Source organism: Saccoglossus kowalevskii, chromosome 17, assembly GCF_978046115.1.
Source record: "Saccoglossus kowalevskii chromosome 17, keSacKowa6.1, whole genome shotgun sequence".
NCBI lineage: Eukaryota > Metazoa > Hemichordata > Enteropneusta > Harrimaniidae > Saccoglossus > Saccoglossus kowalevskii.
The window spans coordinates 10,701,235-10,726,288 of NC_140657.1; the positions used below are offsets into that span (position 1 = coordinate 10,701,235).

The 25,054-nt window shown below is 36.7% G+C and overlaps 1 protein-coding gene and 1 long non-coding RNA gene across 2 annotated transcripts; both read left to right on the plus strand.

The window, feature by feature from the left end:
* Window positions 1-2,260: 2,260 nt before the first annotated feature.
* LOC100376039 (uncharacterized) lies at window positions 2,261-8,717 on the plus strand. The gene is made up of 7 exons (XM_002741442.4): window positions 2,261-2,311; window positions 4,672-4,750; window positions 4,987-5,179; window positions 5,303-5,394; window positions 5,641-5,731; window positions 7,833-8,114; window positions 8,494-8,717. Exons 1-7 carry the CDS (start codon window positions 2,305-2,307, stop codon window positions 8,599-8,601), a joined length of 852 nt encoding a protein of 283 aa, XP_002741488.1. The 5' UTR covers window positions 2,261-2,304; the 3' UTR covers window positions 8,602-8,717.
* A 3,120-nt stretch (window positions 8,718-11,837) lies between these two features.
* LOC144342905 (uncharacterized) lies at window positions 11,838-20,273 on the plus strand. Its single transcript, XR_013418847.2, has 3 exons — window positions 11,838-12,046; window positions 19,005-19,126; window positions 19,715-20,273. It is a non-coding gene; the product is annotated as an uncharacterized LOC144342905 (long non-coding RNA).
* Window positions 20,274-25,054: the final 4,781 nt, after the last annotated feature.

Here is a 25,054-nt window from a genome sequence, read left to right on the forward strand (position 1 = left end):
CTTCCGACATAGAAATCATCTGAATCTTCTTTCTACCTCTCTTTCTTTTCACACCACGCATAATGTAATGATAAAAATCAAAGAAAGCTTAGAAAGAACTCCCATGTGCTGAGAGTATTGGAGACACATTAAATATAATTCGAAATTACTTAGCTGAAAACTAATTATGCAAATCAGAAAATTAATATGACCAGATTTGAGTGTAAAACTAATGAGGTCTGCGCAATGTAACAGAAAATCTATGTCTCCAAGTTTAATTGAAATGTGATTAGAACCAAAAAATTATGAATTATTATGCTTATTAGGGAATTAATATGAACAGATTTTTACCCCAAACTAATTAGGTTTGTACATTGTCCTAGAGCATATTTGTACTAAGTTTCATTGAAATGGAATAATTAGTACCGTGAAAACTCCAAAATTTCGACCCTCTAAAAATTCGATCGCCTATTTATTTGCCGGGTTTCGGTGTTTTATTTACCTCCAAATTTTCGACTCCACTAAAAATTGCCGACTCATTCTTATTCGAAAATTGCGACCAGTTTTAGTTTTCCCCCAAACGATCGAAATTTTGGAGTTTTTACGGTACTTTAGATATCAGTGTGTAAGCTTAAAATTGGTTAATTATGCAAATTAGGTAATTAATATGTACAGATTTTAACCCACAATTATTCAGGTCTGTCTATTGTCCTACAGCATCCATGTACATTCATTGATATGTGATGTATAGTACCTGAGATATCAGTGTGAAAGTTGGTTAATTATGCAAATTAGGTGATTAATATGCACAAATATTTACCGGAAACTAATTGGGTCTGCATAATTCTAGATTCATTGAAATGTGATGATTAGTACTTTAGATATCAGTAGAAAAGTTGAAAATTAATTATGCAAATTAGGTAATTAATATGCACAATTATTTACCCTAAAACTAATCAGGTCTCTGCATAGTCCTAAAGGATCTATGTACCAAGTTTCATTGAAATGCGATGATTAGTACTTGAGATACTCGTGGAAAAGCTGAAAATTAACTAATTATGCAAATTAGGTGATTAATATGCACAAATATTTATCGAAAACAATCAATCTCTGCATAGTCCTTGAGTAATGCTAACTACTTATATCAAATGCTGAAAATTAATTAATTATGCAAATTAGGTAATTAATATGTACTGATATTACCATAAAAACTATCAGGTCTGTGCAGTGTCGTATGACATCTATGTACCAAGTTTCATTGAAATGTGATGATGAGATATTAGTGGAAAAACCGAAAATTGACTATCATTATGCAAATTAAGTAATTAGTATCCACGGATTATTACCAAAAACTAATCAAAACCTAGCATTAGTTCAGAGCATCTATGTACCAAGTTTCATCAAAATCCAATGAGTGGTTGTTTAGATATCAGTGGAACAGTCATGGAACCACTAAAAAATAGCTAATTATCATGCAAATTAGGTAATTAATATGCACAGATTTTTACCAAAAACTAATCAAATCTGCGCATATGTTCAGAGCATCTATGTACCAAGTTTCATCAAAATCCAATGAGTGGTTCTTTAGATATCAGTGGAACAGTCATAGAACAGCTAAAAATTAGCTAATTATCATGCAAATTAGGTAATTAACGAGCATGGATTTTTACCAAAACCTAATCAAATCTGCGCATTGGCGCAGAGCATCTATGCACCAAGTTTCATCAAAAACCGATGTATGGTTCTTGAGATAGCAGTGGAACAGTTGGACACACATACACACACACATACACACACACACACATACAGACACACTAACTACAAAGACTCCCATTTTGTGCTTCGCACATGGGAGTCAATTAGGAAAAAACGCTGAGGAAATATGTATAATGTTTGGTTTGCTAGCGAGCGATAACTGATTTGAGAATAATTGCACATGCGCGTGATTGAATGAACTATCTCGATTTGCATATTGTCAATCAAAGGTCCTGTTATTTGATTACTCATGCAAATTAGGCAATTGGACATAAACATTGCCACGTGTGAGTGTTTTTTTTTATTTTTAACCAGAAAATAACCAGCAATTTTAACGGTGTTCCAATAAAAATTCATTGGTCAAATTTTCACAGAATGTTCTTTAGATAAAAATGTATATAAAAAACGAAAAAAACTATTTTTGATTGAAATTCACAAATAAACTGCATCTCTATTTCTGCATCTAGATTTCCTTTGCGTAATGTAATGTACACAAAAATGAAAGAAAGGTTGTTATTGTGAGTCACTGGGGTCAGGACAGTGTGACCTTATACGTTTCCGTGCAGCACCATGAACGGTAGGTGTTGTTTATTTACTCCAACAATCCCGTGCAACGCCGCCTTTTTTGGCTGTGTGCCTTGCAGCGAATATGTATATAATAATTATACTTTAGATATCCATTGGATCCGACAAGTGTGGGATATGGGAGCGCCACGGTAGTAACAACAGCCACACGAATACGAACAATTCGCCCGTCGGACGGCGTTCGCCATCGATTGTACATATTATCACTGTATTCATATGACTGACATAGGCGGATTCCGGCGTCGTGCAGTCGTATATCTCCTATTTATTTCAGATTATAGTTTAGGTAATCAAGACTGTTGCGAGTCAGGGCACGGTATTAGTAACCGTGGTCAGGGCAGCAGTCAATCTGACAGATGAATTGCTCGTCGTCCACCATCAATAACGTGCCCGTCCATATTTTTAAAACTGCGTGTGATATTCTGAACTTTGATCAATTGTATATCTCTATAATCGCCGGCACTGCACTATCCTAATATTAGCTGAAGAATGGTAATACATTTTTCCTATAAGGCGCGCCCTACGTTTTGCTGCAAGACGAAGGTTTACACTCTGCCATACTGGCACACCATAGAACACTCTCAAAGAATTTGCAGACTTTGCAGACTTTTTTCTGTTATTTTAATTTGTATTTCAGTATCAGTTTCTCTCCACTGCAAATAATACACGTACCACTACTACTACTACTACTAATAATTACAATGACATATTTAGCAAAACATTTGCCGGTTTAGAAATAAATACCAATCGGTAACCATGGAAACTAGTAAATACATGTATATACATTACGCTATATTAAAAATATCAATAGCTCCATTTTGATACTCTAAATGTATGGTTTATCATAGTTGTTACAATCATCATTATATTGTTGTTAAATGACGGCCATATTGATGACGTCATTATGCAATGTTTCCATGAAATGATTCTTGGTAATTTTGGTATATGATATTCTCAAGGTCTATATATTACAATAAAACAAATTTGTAGTACCGGACTTGCCACTTCGCTCAAAAAATCAGGTGTAATATACAGGCTTATAAGCGATGTTTGTTAAAACTCGGCTGTTCTCAAAATGAGAAGCTCATTTTTGATTTTCTGTAGCACAAATTATATGGTAGTAGTATCAGGGGTAAAATCCTTCTCCTCGGGGTTTTCCACACTTGCCGGGGGGGGGGAATCTCGTCTCGTCTCTCTATCTCGTCCCCTTGAGGTATGGGATCGGGAAAGTCACTTCACTTTACAGTCAAATAAGACACACACAACGAAATACGTTTCAGCTCTCGTCTTAGTCGGTCAATCGAGCACTCTATAAGACACAGCGCCCTGGGGAAAAGTCCCCAAGACTATCGCAAGGTTGACCCAAGACTCTTTTAGACTGCGTCAACACTCGCCCCAAGGCTCTCCAGGACTGGACTCTCGACTGCGTCTGTCGTGCTGTACTCCCCAAGACCAACTCAAACTCCCTTTATTCATTTTCAAAACTCTAACCAATTACAAAACAGTAAAAAGACTCTAGGGCGTAACCTTCAATCATAAGGCCAATCGCACTAAGTACTGAATACGTCATATCTTTTGATTAATCGTTCACTACATTAATAACTACGAATACCAACTGTCAGAATTAATAGTCAAAATAGCGACGGTTATCTCGTAATTAGTTCCAAATCACTGAGCCAAGTTCCGTCCAAAACTTCAAATAGGCCTAAACGATGACAGACATAACACAGCAATTCAGCTAATAATCAACGATTAACAGATATGCGTAAACTAATCCATGACAGTAGGACAAGTTACCCACCAATGCTACGACGTATTTTCGTTTGTTTATATTTCTTCCGCGGTAATCGGCAAGCCTGTCATCTTGAAGAACCGAGTAACACCTTAGTAACCGTTATTCCGCATTGGAGTTATTTTCTTTTGTAATTTATAATTATTTCACTCTTTTCTTTGCGTTTACGAAAAAAAAAAGTCATTATCAGCTATCAATGATATATTTTAAAACTTGTTAGTAGGAAATCAACAAAAGGGCCACCTAACAACAAGAAAATGCCAAGAATACGCGTAGTAAAAGTCTTATGTTTTACCACAAAATGGCGGTGTGTGGTGTCTGAAATACTTTCGTTGTTCTAACCGCAAGGACCGTACGAAGCGTCGATATTGTTTTGTTCTGTAGCCGTCCATCAATACAGATTTGTTGTGAGAGATTTCATTATATTATATATATACTACACAACCCAAACACCAATATACGTCATTTTGACGTCACAGAAGCACTCTGTTTATAGAGGGCGCGATTCATAAGAAGGTAGTATTTGCACCACAAAAATTGTCTTTTTTAAAATGTTACAGAATATCAATTCACGGAAGATTTCCGAGTGACAGACGAAATAAAACGGAAATTTGACGAAGATGGATACATAATATTGAGGTAACAAATGATGCAGTGTTGTGTGGTCATTAGTCGGCTTCCTGATTGATCAATATATTTCTGATATTTCAGTACTGAAAGGGGGTTACGAGGGGTTAATATTGTAAAATACATTGGTACAATTGGAAATATATCTATAATAATGACTTTTTTTTCAATATAACAAGTGGCATTAGAACACAGCATAAGCAGCGCCAACACACACTATTTCTCCCAAAACATTTAATTGTTTGTAGGTCCGTTCTCAGTGAGAAAGAGACTTCTATTTTGACATCAGCTGTTGAAAACGAAGAAGGGGTGATTAAATACATGTACGGCCATGATGACGGTGATGGGCGTAAAATAAAAATGTGTCTCTGGAATCATCCCGGAAATGACGTCTCTGGTATGTTGGCAAGGTGCGAGAAGATTGCTGGTACAATGGAACAAGTAAATATATTCCTTTTTCTGTGTCTATGTAAACAAGGCTTGGTAAACATAGTTTAATCTTACAAAACCAATGACGAACAGTCTACGTATTGTCAAGACACTTATGCCTTTATTCTATTTCAGTTGCTAGGAGGCGAGGTTTATCACTATCACAGTAAGCTGATAATGAAGGAGGCACATACTGGGGGCCAGTTCAACTGGCATCAAGACTATGGGTACGAATTGACAGAAATCTCATTTTTTGTTTCTTCGCCTGTCTGTCTGTCTTTCTGTCCGTTTGTCTGTCTGTCTGTCTGTCTGTTCATCTCTGTCAGTCTGTTTTTTTTTTGTTCGTTACACTTTGTTTGGGAATAGTTTAATCTTAAAGTTCAAGGAAATATCTCAGAGAGTGTGGGCCTATAATAAAGACTAATTGATTTGAGCATTACTTGCTTTTTCATGTTTATTTTTTTAATCCTAAGATACTGGTACAAGAATGGTTGTCTTTTCCCTGATATGGGCTCTGTCACAATAGCTATTGACAAATCGGACAGAGAAAATGGCTGTCTACAGGTGAAACAATTAATATCAATAAAAATACAATAAACTACATTACACCACACTACATCGCACTACGATATCGCACCTGGTACATAAACTTATCATATTGAATTACACGAATTGCATTGAGTCACAAATTAGCTGCTTAGCTCATCCAGTAGAAATATATTTACAACAGGTATGCAACAGGTGAAAGGTAACCACTGATACATTGGCTGACACCACCTTACTAGGGGGTCCGGGGCATGCTCCTCCGGACAAATTTAGAAATCTAGATCCTCTGACCCGCCATTTCCTACATTTTGAGGTGCAAGACAGACATTCCTCTTCAACTGTGTCGCATCAACGACGCCTCCAACATTTTTCCCGGGGCACCCGGAACTTGAAATAGATCGTAATAGATACCTGAGATACCTGACATACGCCTGGCAATTAATGGCATACCAAACGAATTTTACCAAACGTTTTGGCATATTATTGAGAGAGATCTGTGTTTTTACTGCTGCCATCAACGAAAATGCGCTCCCTCTATCTTGTACAAGAGCAGTTTTTACTCTCTTTCCTAAAAAGGTGATGTCAGGTGATTACCTAAAGCACTGGCGATCTGTGAGTCTGTTATGCAGTGATTACAAAATCTGCGACTGCGTGGGGTCATTGGCATCACTGTTCAACCACACTAAACTTGTAGCGTTCCCAACAGGCATATTCATGACAACATTAGTCTCATACGTGACAGCATTAACTATGCTAACGTTACTAAGAAATGGTATTTAATAGAATAAATCTTAGCTATCTCTTCAACACACTTTATGTCTTTGGTGACCGATTCATTTCTTACATTCGCCTCATTTATGCCCATGTTCAGTCTCAGATTCGTGTTAATTGCGCCCTCACTGCACCCATCACAGTGGCTAGGGGGTCTTATTCGACAAGGCTGCTCAATGCCCACTGCCCTCTACGTCATAGCCATTGAGCCACTACTCCAGAAAATCAGAAATGATAAAAACATTGAAGGACCACACAGCAATAAACAGCATTGTAAACTTACTGCTTATGCTAATGACGTAGAATTTTTCATAACAAGATTTCAGTTCACTTGCTCACTGGTTACAAGTTAACAATCTGAAGGGTTGTGGACTGGTAGCTGGCGCAACAATACTAATTCTCCTTCAAATATCAAATGGAACAGTGTAGGGTTGAAAGTGTTGGGTGTTTATCTTGGGAACAGCCAAACTTATACTGATCAGAACTGAAATGAACTTGTGTCAAAAGTGAACAAGAAAATAAATTTCTGGAATCACTTTGTTTATAGCATGTCCTACAGAGGGCGCACTCTTTTCATGAAGATATCCTACCGTTTTAACCACGGCTCCTTCTTTTAGTAACCGTGTTTTAACAGCATTGCACCGCTCATGGACGTAGTTCAGAATGTGCAGAGAATGTTACTTTTAATAAACTATTGGCTTACTTGTCTTGGCAAATATTGCAATTATTCACACTCACGTGCACAAATGCACAAACAAGTTTAGAACACTCACAGGAGCCAAGGGTTTTATGTTACTTGTTCTGTGTTTGAATTTCTCTTTGGAATTTGGCAGGGGGAGGGGGTGGTACCCTCTCATGTGCGAACCGCTGTCACCTGTTTGCCTATGGGTTTCGGAAGTGTTTTTGTACTGTCACGTGATCGTCTTTATTTTATTTTACCCGTATAAGTACAATACAATATAATACGGTACAATACGATATGATACGTTACGTTACGATACGATACGGTGTGGTGCGATGCATTTCAATGTCGTGCAAATTATTGAAATGTAGTGTATTGTAATACATAGTGCAATGTATTGTAGTGTAGTGCAATACACCACACTGTACTACCATGTATTACAATACACTACATTTCAATAATTTCCACGATATTGAAGTGCACCGCACCACATACAGCGATTGCACTGCACTGCAGTACACATTACACTACACTGTGGAATGTATTGATTTAAACATAATCGACTCAGAGTGCCATTCGGATGAAGAGTTTGTGTGGAAAAATGGACAGAAATCAGATATGCTACATATATGCTATAATTAAACTAAACTATTCTTGTTTTATTAGATTATACCTGGCTCGCAGAAACTTGGTCGAATTGACCATGTAATAATCGGAGGACAAACTGGTGCGGACATGGAGAGGGTCAAACTAGTGATGGAAGCGTTACCATTGGTTTACGTCACGCTAAATCCAGGAGATGCGTTGTATTTCCATAGCAACGTTCTTCACCGTAGCGACCAAAATCGAAGTGGTCGCCGACGGTGGGCCATAATCTGCACGTACAACAGAGCGTCTAACAACCCGGTCTTAGAACACCACCATCCGTTCTATACCCCAATGACAAAGGTAAGAATATTGTGTTTAGTAAAACAATCAGTATTAAAGCGGACGGGTCGTCACGCGCGGGAATTGAGTTCCAAGCGACGATAACCATGCATGCTAAAAGCGCAATGATTCATGGGTAGACGCTTGCATGATACGCTGTTGCCTTCTGTTTCTTGCGTAGATGGCGATTCCCAGATTTAAATGCGGGTACAATGAAATATATCGCACAATATTTGGCTCACTTACAACTGGTAGCAGGGAACATTTGTGAACACAAATACACCTGACGACTAGTTTGTTAAATTTCCGCTTTTATGTAAAAAGTAAATTTGATTCAACCCAATTTGAACCAATTTTAAAGACCATATAAGCATAATTATCTGTGTTCATATTTGTGTAGGTTCCAAACAGCGCAATTGGAAACTGTCAACAACTATTAAACATGGAAGAAAAGGATTTCATGCACCCAGATCGAGATAAAACCACAGTGAGTAGTCTGTTAGCTTAATCAAGACATTCTCATAGATGGTACAGGAGTCATAATGCTGAGGCCTAACTACTATGATGGTTTGATTCAGAGTTGCTGAGTTTCGAAGAAGATGGTTATATTATATTTGATCGCAGCTTGTACTCCAGGAAATCAAGCCAAAAAACCACCCACCAAAAACACAAACTAAAAATGTGACAAATTCGACGACAAAAATAGCGAACGTGGTTAGTGACATTATTGTGTGCGAACAGTTTTCAAATTCACTTCCCTCCAAATCTAAAAGTGGGTATCTAAAACCAATAAAATGGACCTGCATGTGAATATGTTTCCGTTTCGTGTATGGTTTATTATTACCTATATACTGAAGAAAGCTGGAGATGGCTGTGAACAATTTACCTAAACTGTATAATTGTCTGTGTTCATATGATAGTTGCGCCCTCCATCGTTGTATTTATTACAGTCCGTTCGGCAGAGACATATTCACATTCTGTAAAAACTATTATTTCTTTCTTACGGCCATTTGATCCTAATAAATTGCATGTAAACAAACCACGCATTTTACTCGCGTACTAGTATTACACGTCCCACAATCAGATACGACGCGGCGTAACGACCAGTGTTCCCTCCATGAATAAGGATGATCATGTATAAAGCGTCTTGAGTCAAAATAAAAACCCCAAAATCAAGTTGGGTCAGCTTGGTACTAGGAAGAAAAAAACACATAAGGCACTTGATTCTGAAGACGCAAACATACTGTGGCTCTTGATTTATTTCTAAAATGTAAAATCTATTACAAATTCCTCAGAAGTAAGATATTGTTCATGGTAACTTCTTTAATATATGACTTTCATCACTACGATAAGAATTTTCCGTTTTCGACATTATGTGATTCTTTTGTTTTTATTTGAAAAAAAAATGACAAGTGAATTTAGATATATATCAAGAATATTTTATAACGAAATGTCTTCTATAATCACAGCAATAATAATTTTCATAATTTCTGATTACTTGTGAATATTAAAGACCAAACTTAATAATTTGTTATATTCTTGATAAATATTTACTCGATATTCATTTATCTTGAAACATGACTGAAAGCAACTGAATAAAGTTAAAAAAAAATGTGTAGCTTGCAGTGTTCAGCAAATCATATATGGGAAATAACTTCAATTAAAAGTTTTACTTGGTAAAAATACTGCATTTTCCTCTATCAAAACGAAAAAAAATTTACAATGTCCAAAACAGATTTTTTTTTATCGTAATGTTGAAATCAGTGACGTGCCAGGAAATGAGCATAACTAGTCATTTTTTTTTAATGTGCCATTTGTCCAATCAACGCCTTGTTTTTTTGTTGTTTTAACGCGTTGGAAATTATTGAAAACTGCCTGAACACACGTGTTCAAATGTAGAATTTAAATGTTGACGGTGCAAATTGGGATGTTGTTCAAATAAATATCAGTATGCAGTGAAAATTACACATAGTGCTTGTACTTCGATAACGTTAGTGTACCGTTCTACTTTAACCATCACCTCAATTTATTTAATGATCGGTGTTTTTTTGTTTTTTTACTAACAGTATTGAACCAAACAACTGAAACTTATTTGTTGTCGAATTAGCTATTCAAAACACGTGACTTACAGTGTAAGCCACATCATTTTATTATCGGTCAACTAACATGGCGTCACTGGCTTATGAATTCCACATCAGTTCATTCCTTCTCATGCTGGCACACAAGTTAGTAGTTTGTCATAACGATTTTCATCTTACGAGAGAGCAGCAACGCCAAACGGAATTTTCTAATATGCGTTTGTTGTCTGCAGGCGTGTTGGGGGTCATTATTAAATTAAATTTATGCTCAACAATATAGCCTGGTACAACATCTCCACAATAGGGTCTGTAAAAAAGATATGTTCTTTAGTGTATTGCCGGTGTTGCGACCAGTATATATACCAGCAATATGTACGACGTCAACTGCACAAAGTGAATGGTGCTAACGCCTATTCTACGACAAACAAATTAAAAGTACGCAGCGATGGTTTCTAATTTCCGTCCGTTATTGTTAAACTCTTTCTCTGAGATTGAAGTGAACACTTCCAGGGAACTCCCACATACTTGTATTTGCTAGAGACTGATGAATGGGTTGTAATTATGACCGCCTTCATTGCTGACTCAAACATTCCCAGAACGTTGGCATTTGACATTATTAGATAGGGTAACCCCTGATAGTTGATTCACACTGATCTCGAGATAGAGTAGGAGTGTGTACAGGCGTAAAGATACAATAAAAATCACGTGACTCCACGGGGGACTGATTAAATCTTCGTCTGTATCTAGTCCTTTTGTGATGCTAGAGTGACTTTGTTATACCTTCTCTAGTGGTTACTATGCTTCGTGTGACGACCGACGCATCATTCAACATCTTTAGGAACAAAGAAGAAGGAAACTGCAGCCTGCAGTCCCCGGTTAAAATATGATTAAAGGGCGGCAGTCGTCGTGCCGCGTCCTGTTCGATATGGGACTCATAGCGACGTATACAACGCGTGTAAAATGCACTGTTTATTTACATGTAATTCGAGCACGCGCTGCGCGACGACCACCGCGCTTTAATTTTCACAGGATGAGATCAACTCTGGCACTCCAAGCTTTTAAAGTATACGTAAACAATGTTATTTTAAAAAATCGAAAACCGTACTACTGCATACCGAGTTATGATTGGTGTGCAGCACGGCACCACCAAGCAATTGTCAGCTCTATGCTACAATATGTGCGCAGTACGTGCACGTAATTATCGTATACTCCCACGACAAATTATTACTAGTATTTCATTTAAAAGACGAATTTTGTACCCGTACATTTACCGAGGGAATTTAACAGTGTATCGTAGCAGGCACAATTGCGCACAGGGGTGTATCTTATAGGATTTCTCGCTTTTCTTATATTCTCAATATAATGAGCACCGGTCTGTATGACCTTTTCTGAAAAAAAATGGAACTTAATTTCGATAACGATTGTAATTCTGCGATTCCAGCTGATGATAACTTAGAACAGAGGGGGGGGGGAGTCCGCCACTAGAATGGATATGCAAGAAAAAAGAGCAGGACTAACATTTATGCTTTTTATCACGACAATACGACTTTTTTAGTTAGCATACCTATGTACTTAATGGAATGTCCCATTTATCCAAACACCCCCACAGTGCGGGTATGTACACTACATACCGTGATTGGCTATCTAACTGGACAAATGACATCAACAATGCTGAAACCAAAATCAAGCCACAACAAAGTGTATGTTCAATTCCTGGAATAGCGAACGATATAAAAATTAGACTTGTTGCTGCTCTGTAAGTATAAATGGTGGAACAGCTAACTCCGTCGATATATTCTTACTGTGTCGACTCATCGCACGATCGTATCCGAGCTGACCTGTTTGCCGTAGTTCGGACACTGACTCAAATTTAAGGTAAGACACAGCTATATTTATACCACATAAAGTGAGTTTTCACAAACAAATCACCACTCTGGTCAAAATAACAGTGTATTAAAAGAGAACCAAAAAAGTTCGATTTATGATAAAACCGATGTACTGAGATTGGTATGTTTATTTAAATCCAAATCACGTGACCAGGGCGTCATATTGTCTACATGTTTTCTTCAATGTTTTTGATTTTCTAACGTTTTTCAAAAATTGTTCAAACATCGTGACTGTCGAAAATGACAATGAACCCATTTTTATAGTATGTTGCAAGACGTAGGGAGAAAGTGAGATAATGTGCTTTAAATGTTTTCCTAATCGCAATTTAATTTAATCTGATTTTTGAACATGATTCATTTTTTTGATTTTTTTTGAAAGTTCACATTAAAAAAGAAAAAAAGGCTGTTAAATACTAGTATAATTTTTTACATCATGTAAGTATTATCGACTTACAAAAATGAAAAACAGTTAAAAAACATAGAATGTAAAAAAAACAAGTTTCATGTGAAAAGCATCATACATTATCGTGATTATCATTCCTCAGAATTATTTTATCAAAAACCTGATTCGATAATTGATTATGTATTGATCACTTTTCACAGGAAATATATTTAGCATCTGCTTTGCAAACTGTATATTTGAATCTTTAGGAAAACTGACGTTAATTCGAAAATTAAAACTTTAAATTGCGTTTCAATTCAATTATCCGCTGTCGAAATATTTTTTTTTATTTGGAACAGATGAAGAATTCTTTGCAGCTTATGTTTCAGGAAATTCATCATGTAGTTTATTAAACGTTTATTTCTAATAAATAAATGATTCGAAAATATTAACCACGGAAATTTCAGTGAATCAAGGATTCAACGGATTCTGAGGTTAACAGTACGTTGGCGTTGGTAGAGTTGTACAGTGTCAGCATACGCCCGGGAGTTGATTGTGATGATATTAACATTCTTTGGCGGCATCCGGCATTCACAATACCCCATTTGCCGTTCTCAAGTCGACCTGATTTATCCGATAAATGGAAAACCCCAATTGGACCAAATCAACAATGACCCTGTTCTCTGTCTCCAGGCATCATTAAGAACAAAAATGTCTTTTTGTTAGCAAATATACCTCAGTCGCAAATGGTCGTCGAGATCTCGTTGAGAGCGAGCTAGCCACGAGAGTTTAAGTTGTTTTCGTCCCTCAATGTGATCGCTTCGACTGCTGCAAATATCGTGGTTACACAGTGGACGTAGACGTCGGGGGGGGGGGGGCGTGAGGGCGCCGTCCGATCTGGATGGAACGTTTCGAAGTCAGTCGTGTGCAGACATTGAGGTATAAACAACGTCCTTTTACGAATAGATAAAATCATTTTAGCAATTTTTTTACAAAACAATCCTCAACGAAACTTAGAAACATCACACAGAAATATACAGACCCTAGAATTGTGTCTATTGAAAAACATTTCAACCGACAACCAGTTGGACGCCACTAGTTGCTTGCTGGAGTGAGTTCTACGCGTCAGTTTATTGCGTTCAAAATTGCGCATGCACACTCGCCGTGATTTCTCGAAATGCATACTAAATAGGTAACTTGTTGCTGCTATAGTACTAGAGTGAAATATCAACGTACGTCCGCGTTCTCAATAAATTTCGTAACTTGCTGTGTTCACTTTAAAGAAAAAAACTGTGGTTACTTTCAACAGTTTGCTGTTCAAAAACGTTTCTCGAAAAAACAAACTTTTACATAGCTTTTCAATTAATTTTTCAGCTCGTTATAATATAATCTGTCAATTTATAACCACCATGTTGGTTATAGGAAAGAATTTTGGCATACTTTTACTGAAAAAGGCTAGTTATTCATTTCTCGTGAGTATTATTTCAAGTTTATGCAAATGAGACGATTTTTTAAGCCAATAGTCAGTAAGGCACCCCCCCCGATGGACGCGGTTGCGGGAGAAAATGAAACACTTCGAGGGGGGAAACAATTCTCGTGAATTTTTGCATTGGTTATCTAAACAGTGGTACGGCATATACGTTACTATCCCAGCTTCCTCTGTCTGCTTCTCAGCTTCGCTACTGAAAACAGACGAAGGAAGCTGTGGTAATGCATTACTGTATGCACCGATATCTAAGCTTTCAGGTGATGTATAGATTGTTATAGTAGCATGCTTAGTAGGCCTCAGAAAATGTTCGAATCACATGTCAATTTGTAAATAGTTTTCCCCTGTTAACCTTAAACAAATATCCATATTGTATCTTTAAACACCAGAATAGACAAGTTTTTGTGTCATGGTGGGTATTAGGCAATATCTGCGGTACACATTGCACTCATTCAGTATTTAAAGATACTGGCTACATTGAATACTAAAACAATCGACTCTTGTACTAAAAGTTGTCCAATTTGTAATAAAATGTAATTCATTTTTTGTCAGCGTTCACGACCACTTTTGATTGTAGTTAGTTGTTAGTCGACAAATAACTATCCAAACATTTGATTTGATTTGACCATAAAATATACAACAACAGAAAACAAACAATGTGAGAATGAAGAAAAAAGGATGTTTAAAATTTTCTGGTTTGGTCAGGGGGAAATAGTTAGTCTGAACTAATCTAGTCCAAGAACCAACTTATTGTATGATATTATGGTAATAAAACTGGTTAAATGATTAAATAATGATTAGAATAATTAAATTAAAATGGAGTTAAGTAGGTAGGACATCCAAGAATAGTAATATACAACTTATAGAAGGAGGAAATAAAAGAAAATAACAAATCTGATGTGTAAAAAACTTAATGATAAGGTAAAAGGTTTAATTCTGTAATGTATTAGTGTTTTTGTAGTGTGTTCTATTATGGGATATTTGAAAGGAGGCTGGGAGTGAGTTCCAATGTTTAACAGATGCAAATTTTAGATTATGCTGAGAAATGGTCAGGTTAACTTTTGGAATTGCAAGATTGCTTTGGAATATTGACTTCGTCGGATAGATCATTAAAATAGTGACTCAGATTATTGGCAAAGCGATTATGTTTAAGGTCAAATATAAATATACAAGTTTGAAGTTTGCAAAGTTTATAAATATCTAGTATGCCGAGTTGATGAAAGATATGTGCAGAAGGTGCACAAAAGTCTGAAAATGTGACTAGTCTAGCTACTTTTTTTTGTAAACGAAGTATTGGTTCCAGCAATGTAGGATATGTATTCCCCCAAATTTCAATGCAGTAGGTTAAATGTGCCAGAATTAGTGTGTTATATAGAAAGATTTGGGGATAGAGGTTTACATTTCACATATTAAGTAAACGTCTAATAAAAAAAAACGTGATATAATTTTAGAACGTGATATAATTTTAGAAAATCACAGCAAAAAGATGTTAATTATGACTACATGAAAAAAAGCAACTTTACCCTCTTAGTTTGTTGAGAAATGTGTATAACCCCCTTAGTTTGCTGACAAATATGTATAACATCCTCAGCTTGCTGAGAAATGTGTATAACCCCCTAGTTTGATGAGAAGTGTGTTTATACCCCTTAGGTTGGTGGGAAATATATATATATATATTTTCAATTGTAGCATGCGGAGTTAGATATGATATTTTTTATAAATGTCAGTCGTCTCTTTTAAATATTACCCATTCAGAGATGTATCAACAAAAACGGAGAAAGCGTTTTATTGTTAATAATCTTACAACAAATGAAATTTGAAAATTGAACAAATTGTTATATTGCGCTACCCCCGCTTCCTCCGTCTGTTTCTCCGCCTCGCTACTGGTGATATTATTTCCGTAGCAAAACGACAGGAGAAGCTGGAGTAATATATTGCGCATGCGCCAAGCGATGTGGCTATACTTTTTATATATACATATTTTTCGGTTAATATTGAGATATTTTGGACACCATGTGCATATATTGGAGTAGGACTGAACGGATTTAAATAATATAAAGAAAATGTCCATATTCATTGAGATGAAATTTCCTGTTATGAAAGTCAGTTCTCAAATTTTTTCTTGAAACAATGCCAGAGTTAATTGTAATTTTACATTTTCACAAATTGTAGATATTATTTTCCTTAATGCTTTCACAGTAGCACAGTTCTAAAACGAAAAACCCAATGATTCAACAGAGCATCCAGGTTGTTGGCGTTTCCATGGTGATTAATACCAACCGTGACGAAGTATGTAATTCTGTTCACACCCCGCCCACGTGTGTAACACAATCACGGACGATTTGGGTGACATTTAAAGTTGACTGATAATTCACACACCCCAGGGAGTTCAGTCACGATGCAAAACTTTGGCGACACAATATCAAGCATCTGCGCATGCCTAACGATATTCAGTCATCGTTACTTATGACGCACTAGGTTTCACGTGACACAATACCTGCAAGACGCTTGAAATCGGTAACGATTGTGGGCGGCATAATACGATGGATGATATATACAATCCATATCAAAGCTTCCGCGATCCGCGAAACCAAGTTTCAATTCTCGTTTCTCTCCAGCAAGGTTTCACACATCAAATTGTGGCCATCCGTAGGACTTACTTTCTACACATATGTAAAAAAAGGCAAGTACTGAGAACTTGAATATGTTGATTTCTCTAAAACTCAATCATAAACTTAGAAGTTGTTATTTTGGTATTACAGTTAATGAATACACATTTGACATTTCTTGTAAAGAGTTGTTTTGAAAATAAAGGGGATTATTTTATGAGTACGTAGGCGCGTTTTGAGGCTCTAATTATAGCTCGTGATACCGAATACAAGTCGGCGAAATATTGTTCTTTTCATAAAATGTATCAGATAAACACCATTATCTAACATTCAAAAACAGCCATTCTTCAGATTTGTACTCCGTTTTTATAAGCATGATTAAAGCGGGGGAGTCGTCACCTACGCATGCGTTAGGTGGTCACAGCGTGTCATTGTTTACAGACAAGTGTTCTCCCATGAGCCTTTGCGTTCTTAGCGTGTGTTGTTATCGTCGCCTGGAACTCAATTCCCGAGCGTGCGCAGGTGACGACCCTCTCGCTTTAAAGTAGATTCAATATGTTGAAAGAGATATCTGGCGATGTTATAAGCGTTACTGTAAGGGGTGTGTGTATGTGTCAAGTACCACAGAAAACGCTAATGTTCACGTGGCAAGTGAAGTAGCTGTCCACGCGTTGTATTACTAGTCTGAGGTATAACACACGATACTATGTATTATTTTCCAACAATTATCCAAATAAGGAGTTTGTTCTGCGCATGCTCAGTAGTGTTCTAAATATGGTGAAACTATGCTAACATCCAGCAAAAACAAATTTTGATTGATCAAATTCAGACATTTTAAGAGTGTCTTCCTAACAATTGTGAACTCACGTAAATATCTATAATTTAGTGGTTTCCGGTATATTGACATTTAAACTAACGTTACGACGTGAACTACTTCTAATAGATTAATATAGTAATGCATACATTAAAAATATTAGGTGTTGCAAACACCACACACTTTTTATAGCATAATATCGTTTTGTGTTCAGTCTTGTTGTCACATGTTCCTCGTTGATAAGCTATAACAGCACTAATGAATGTTGCATAGTAATAATGTTCCATTAATAATTGCATTCGTCCGTTGAATGCCAAAGTGTCACAGTCGATATGTGTCCCATGTAATGTGAGATTATATTGTTTGTTAAAACCACGGTTACTCGTAACCGCTGAATGCTCCAAGAGTCTAATTTTAAGACGATCGTACTAATAAGTTGGAAGTTGTAACAAAAAGAATAGACCAATAATACAAAGTTAGTAAATAAACACGGCTTAAATTGTAAATAATCTCGATAATCTACGTTTTAAAGGCTGTTTACGAGATGGCTGGTTTATTTATTCACCTCCCTATGTATGAGAGATGGATACCGTTAATGGGAAGTCAATATTTTGAATTGAAAAATAATACGTAAATCTACCACAATAATTGTTTTATTACTGTCAAATGGCAACTGAAAACGACTTGACCAATCACAGCGCTATCATGGATGCATAGTAGAAAAACGACCAATGATTAAAGGAAACCGACAGTGACACGTGGTTAATGGGCGTAACCAAATGTATTCAATGAATAGTTTTTAATAAATTTTCATACAAGCTGTTCATACCTTCGTGAAACGAAATGTATATTAATCACTACTGTCCAATATATATTGTTTAATAGTTTATTGTATTGTATTACTACTATAGTATGAGGGGGGAATTCTTCTCCTCTGAGGTTCTCCACACGTGCCAGGGGGAAATCTCGTCTCGTCTCTCTATCGCGTCCCCTTGAGGTATGGGACCGGGAACGTCACTTAAACTTTACAGTCAAATAAGACACACACAACAAAATATGTTTCAACTCTCGTCTTAGCCGGCCAGTCGAGCACTCTATAAGACACAGCGCCCTGGGGGAAAAGTCCCCAAGACTGTGTCAAGACTCGCCCCAAGACTCTCCAGGACTGCGTTTGTTCTCGTGTGCTCGCCAAGACCAACTAAAACAACTTTATTCACTTTCAAAACCTTAACCAATTACAAAGCAGTAAAAAGACTCTAGGGCGTAACCTTCAATCATACAGCCAATCACACTAAGTACTGAATACGTCATATCTTTTGATTAATCGTTCACTACATTAATAATTGCGAATACTAACTGTCAGAAATAGTAGTCCGAATAGCGACGGTTATCTCGTAATTAGTTCCAAATCACTGAGTCGAGTTCCGTCCATTCGCTAGTAATCAGCTAATTAAGTCAGTCAACAGATACGCAAAAAACAAATTCATCACAGCATCTTCGGGACAATTGTGTGCACATGTGCACCAACACAACTGCGGAGTTGACTTTCGACATTTGTTAGTGTAAACCTACATAGTATATCACGTGACCATTTGTAGGGCAATGAATGCTAAGTTTGTGACGTCATAGAGGTAACGCTCGTATTTCTCTTTTTAGCTACGATGTTTTACCAGTATATTATACTCCTGGTCCTGCTTACCGACTTTACCGTGGGGACTGCCAGTCGTGGTTGGCAAGAAAATGAACGTGGTGTAGTGAAGACCGATAACGTACATGAGGTAAGCCGATGCCATTAAGCGATTAGGTGACAAGGGTTTGAAAAACTGAACATCACTTTGGAGGAACATAATGCACAACCTTGTTTCTTATCGTGCTTACAAACATCTTGAAAATACATAATATAATTAGGAAATTCAACTGGGATAACAGGTCGTTGTACTAGGCAACACTGCTTATATAGGTATCACTTTACATTTAAATTAACACAAAAATTCTCTCTCAGATATACCTTTCCTATAAGGGGCGTCCTCTAGCGACGACACGCTTTTATGACGTCGAAAGACGTAGATGAGTGTAAGCGCGAACTCCGCACAGTTCGATGCACGTTACTTATCATATACTTACTATTTCGTAAAGCGCAAAGGCCTATGGGAAGGAGATTGATGTAAACGATGTGTGTTTGGTCGTTCGTCATTCGTCGTTCGTTCGCAGAGTACACTGTGAACGGTCTTCGTTTTTACAGATGCGCTTTGTCGCTAGAGGGCGCTGCATGTGGTTTTACGCCACTTTACCCATGATGCCATAGAGTGTAAGGGTAGATCTGTTTTAATGAAATTTCCTATTTTATTTATTTTTTTATTTCACAGGCGAATAAACGTGTGATGCCGTTTCGGTTCGGACTCGGAACAAACTGCAACAGGCTTTGTCCAAGGAACCGTAAATCGTCGGACTGCTATCGTCTGTGTATTGTACTGAGTCAGTTGCCAACCAGAGCGAAACGATGATGTTGACGGCATTGCCGATTGAACACATGAGCACTTAAACGAAACGTGTACTGCCACTTGTGAATGATCGTTCATTTGTAACTTTCTGATATCGTGCTGTATAAGGCGAAAATTACAAATAAACATTTTATCCCGCAATTTTAGTATCACCAGATCCACCTTCTTCAATTTCCATAGTAACGCCCTCTAGCAACAAAATGTTTGTGTGACGTAAATGTGTGGAATGGGGAAGTTGACGAGGTTGATATCAGAAAGTTGTCTTCGACAATGAGATTGCTTACAGCCATCTACGTCATTTTACGTCACAAATGTTCTCCGTCGGCAGAGGACGCTACTTACTGGAAATGTGTTTGAGATATGTTTTTCATTTTTTTTAAATATGAGTATATGGCATATCAAATAATAAAGATATAATCCCACAGTTTCTTTTTCTATATTGCTTTGTGATTTTCATCATACCATTTGTGGGCGATTACAGTAATAAATTTTACAATTGCAGTCACGCGAGGGCGCCCAATGTTTCAAGTTTCAACCTGTCAGCAAACGCTGTTTTAGCAATATTACAAGAAACAAAAAAAAAGACGTAAAATTACAAGCATAATATCAAAATTACGTTGACATGTATACACAAATAAACAAATGACAAGACTTGTTGAACCTCAAAAGGATTTCATGTTTCAAGTTGTGTAAAACTAAAGATCTCATCCTGACGGAGACTGCGGTGATATTTTTCGGGGGGGGGGGAATGGGTTCCCTCGGGCGTTCCCAAGGTGCAATATATGCCCATTTACTCTGAGAATGTCTCATAGAACGCCTTTTTTTGTACAAAACTTGTTAGACATGTAATAGTCAGTACTTTATTTATTTTAACTTGCATTTAATTTCATTATTTTGATATTGTGAGCATTTCACTGAATTTAGCACAGGGAACCCAGGAACTATAATCAACTGTAATACGCAGTCTGTATGAGCGGGGTGGGGGTGGGGTGGGGGCAAGTTGAGCAAGGCTAACCGAGTCGTGACCTCGATGTGGTTCGTAACCAGTCTTGTGATTGGTTGTTGACAAATGCTGAACAGGCCACGCCTCCAACTGTGCCGTGCGTTCGGGCAAACTGTTAGGAATTCCTAAATGAAGTACATTTCTGTAGTTTTCTTGATTTATTCTGCAGAAATCGGTAATGGCGAAATTTGAAGGAGCAACTAATATTCTTCAACCTGGTATTTTTTTTAGATTTTATTTTTTATTTTTTTCGTCTGTTTTTTCGAGTTTAAAAAATGTGAGCTGGCTGGAGCCTTCATCCCTTGTCTATTTCTTACACTAGATACCAGCCGATACCCCCCCCCCCGCGCTCATAGGGAGTGCGTACAGTTGATCATAGTTCCTGGGCTCCCTGTGAATTTAGCAGAGAAACAACGAGTTTCTTTTGCGCAATATTGAAAGCTATTGATGTGTTGTTAAAAAAAACTCTTTATTCAAAATTTTAGGCTGTGTGTGCGATTTATATTTGTTTTTAGTTGACACTTCTTTGAGGGTGATGAAGCTATATTAAACACCAAATGAAAATTCCAAGCATTACAACTATTCAAAAGTTTTGGTATAGTATTGCTATCTTTCCTAGCACCACCATGTAAGTGTCATCAAATATATACCATACATACATACAGTTGTTGGTCACCCGAAACAGATTCCAAATAGTGAATTCTTAGCACTGTAATTATTGAATTTGATTCATGACTTAGTCTCAACCAATTTGATTTCCCAATAGATGATATTTCCCTTCACTACGAGATCTTACGCACTGCGTGAAAGGCGCAGACCATGGATGTAAATCTTTAGACTTGGCGCAAATTTGTCAACATCAACAACACTGAGAAATTGACCTACATGCCCTTTAAAAGGGCATTACCCTTCCCAAATGGACGAACACTTGGTACCAACTATACAACAACACTGTCCTGCATGCATTGCAGAATACACAACAACTAGACTGGCAAAGTTGTGACTTCTTTTTTGTTTTACAAAAAGAAATAATTAAGTGTTCTTTTAGTCCTTTTAGCATGATCGCAAAAACTAACCTGACCGCTCACGCTAGTTAAAAAGGCTAAATTGACAATTAATTATATATTTTTGTAAAACAAGAAAGAAGTCCCGACTTTGCCAGTCATAAGAACAACGTGAAGCATGCATATGCAATAAGCTAATGGTTATGGCCACAGTCAGCTGGCGCACACGTGATAATAAAATAAATACGATATTTACTATATGGGGGCCGCCATCTTGAATGACGCATAAAACTAAATTACTTAGTTTTATCATAGACCCTCCAGTAGTCTATTGGAGGGTCTATGGTTTTATGCGTCATTCAAGATGGCGGCCCCCATATAGTAAATATCGTATTTATTTTATTATCACGTGTGCGCCAGCTGACTGTGGTTATGGCATAGAAATATCTCATGAATATTTATGAACTGTCGCAAGCACATATTTTTAGCCTTGACTTCCACCCTGTCTATTGTGGTTACTAGAAGACTGTATACGCTTTCTGTCAGACTAAACTGGTCAGCAGATTTAACAAGTGACTCAGTCTTTATAATGCAACTCTACCTTTGCGAGCCACTAATGATTTCAAAACTGTACAGCGCCACCAGTGGCAATTCCCAGCCCTATGCATCCAGGCAATTCATGGGGCAACGTGCGTGTTGCTTGATAAACTGGCTTTTAGAAGAAATGACAAACGAATTTCAAACTATAGCATTACATTACTTTATTAACCCATACACAGAATATTACAAGTTTAAAGGGGCAGGGATGTTCTCAGTAGACAGTTGTCATGGCAGCATTATCCAAAATTAACCCATGGCATTAATATGATACAGCAACATGAAATTCAAACACATCAGATTACCCAACTGCCATGGCAACAATGTGTCAAGGCAAAAAGTCTTGCATATACACAATGCATCACACTATGAAGTCACCTGATCCGAACTAAATAAATACTAAACATAGAGGGCACACTTCCAACAGAAATGCAATGTGTACCAAGACTTCATACCACTAGTAAACAGCAAAACAATGCGTCTATTTTGATATTAATAATATTAATATTGGTAGTTTGTTACGAATGCAAGCGCAAGCTTTGTATTATTTGACTGTCTTCCTTTTTGAATGAATACTGAGAAACACAGCATTTGAGGTGGATAAACAATAACAAAATCTACAACATTACAGATCCAAATTTAAAACAGACCGCATGCCATAATATCATTCTATATACACTGAATATACGCCATTTTAAGCAGGGATTAATTAATACAGTAATGTCATGCTGCTGTCTTTCCAATTAAAAAACAAATACCCCATACTGCCAAGGGCATCTATCCACCAGTGAACAGAGCCCTCTGAGTTCAACTAGAATATTAGAATAAAGGACGCCCATTATTAGATACAGAGATCTAAAGTAAGAAAAGTTGGAATTGTCAAGATTTTAAAGTCGATTACTTCTTTTTGAATATGTAAAATTTGCACTCTCAGCTGCATTGTGGATCTCACAACTCAGGTTGAGCTAAGGAGCCTTAATTACTCACAATTTGGGCTTAGCTAAGGAGCCTTATTTAGTCAATATTTCAGTAGGACACTGCAGTGCTCATACTTGTTTAAAACTACACTGACAGCAGCAGCATGAAGGGGTGGGCTTAAATTACTTAAAGAGGTTGATGGATTGTACAACTATTTACAATGTATCACTGCAAAAACAATTTATCATAATTCACTATTTACATTAATATTCATAACTCTCAACTACAACATCACGTAAATTTTCTCAGATAAGTGTCGTTGCTATAGTAACAATGAATGACAAAGAACAAATTGGATGGATAGTCCAGACTAAATAATCTTATTTCAAACCAAAAAACTCAAGAATATGACTTGGATGCATTATCATTACAATTATGCAAATTGGTGATAATTTATGCAAATGTATTCATTGTTAATTTATACAAATCTAGTCATATCCTTCAGCAAGAGTGAACAGATTTTTAAAACAGTAAGACACAAGAATGTAATAATTAATTAAAATCTAAAAATACAGCACAAATCAAAACTAACAAAAGAAATACGAGTGACAACAAAACATAAACCAAATTTACAAAGACAAATCATCCCCAAAATAAAACACGTTGTTAGAATATCACTATTAAAAATGTTTTCATTTGCAATAACTAGGCATCTCAAAGTATTAATTTTTATTTTCTCTCACGGCTGTGTGGATTCTTTGTAAAATAAAAACTTGCTGTCCTCACAGTAAGCGAGTAATCAAGATTTACGATGACAAGTGACTAAACAAATTCCACCAGACAAAACTTTCACAGTCAGATATATACTTTTTTCAGCAACTTTTCCAGTAATGGTTTCAAACTTTAGAACTAATTTTCGGCCAAATTGAGACAACATTGTGTACAGGTTTTGAAGATCTTTGTTAACAACTGCCACGATAAAATGACGAAAAAAACAACATTGTCAATGGCGGTGAAAGGTTAAATTAAAGAGAAGTGCATTGTGGGATGCAGCCAGAAAGTTTAGAGGTCACATAAATCTTGTTCATTGAATCCACACAGTTGTCTGACCTACAGGATTCAGGAAGGTCACAGGGTGGTGGTTTGTGTTGTCATAGAGACAAAACTTAAAGTGTAAATAAAATGACTGGTATACTGAAAAGTTAACTATGTAAATACCTCGTATAGTATTTTTATTTTCTTATATTTTCTATAAAAATTTGGCAGAATTAATTGAATCGCTGCACTACACTGCACTGTGTAATATACAAGCACAGTAACAGAATATGATGACTACACATGCAAAACTACCAAATGCACAACAATATTACATTTTTTTTATTCCTGAAATCCAAGGAATTATAAGATTGATAATATATGACATCACAGTCAATTTTCATCTTAAAGTGATGAGCCAAAAATGGCTGCCGGTTATGCAAACACTGCCCTCAAGTGATGAACAGATCGATAATGGAAGCCAATTTCAGATCTATCAATGCAGACTGCTCTCAAGGGACTGAATTTAGTAGAAATTGCCTTTGCAGCAAATTAAAACAAACTCCAGATGTCAGAGGTGCAAAGGTTACAGAATCTTCAGTCACAAAAATTGTCTATAGATTGATTCTAGACAAGTGTGAGGTGTTG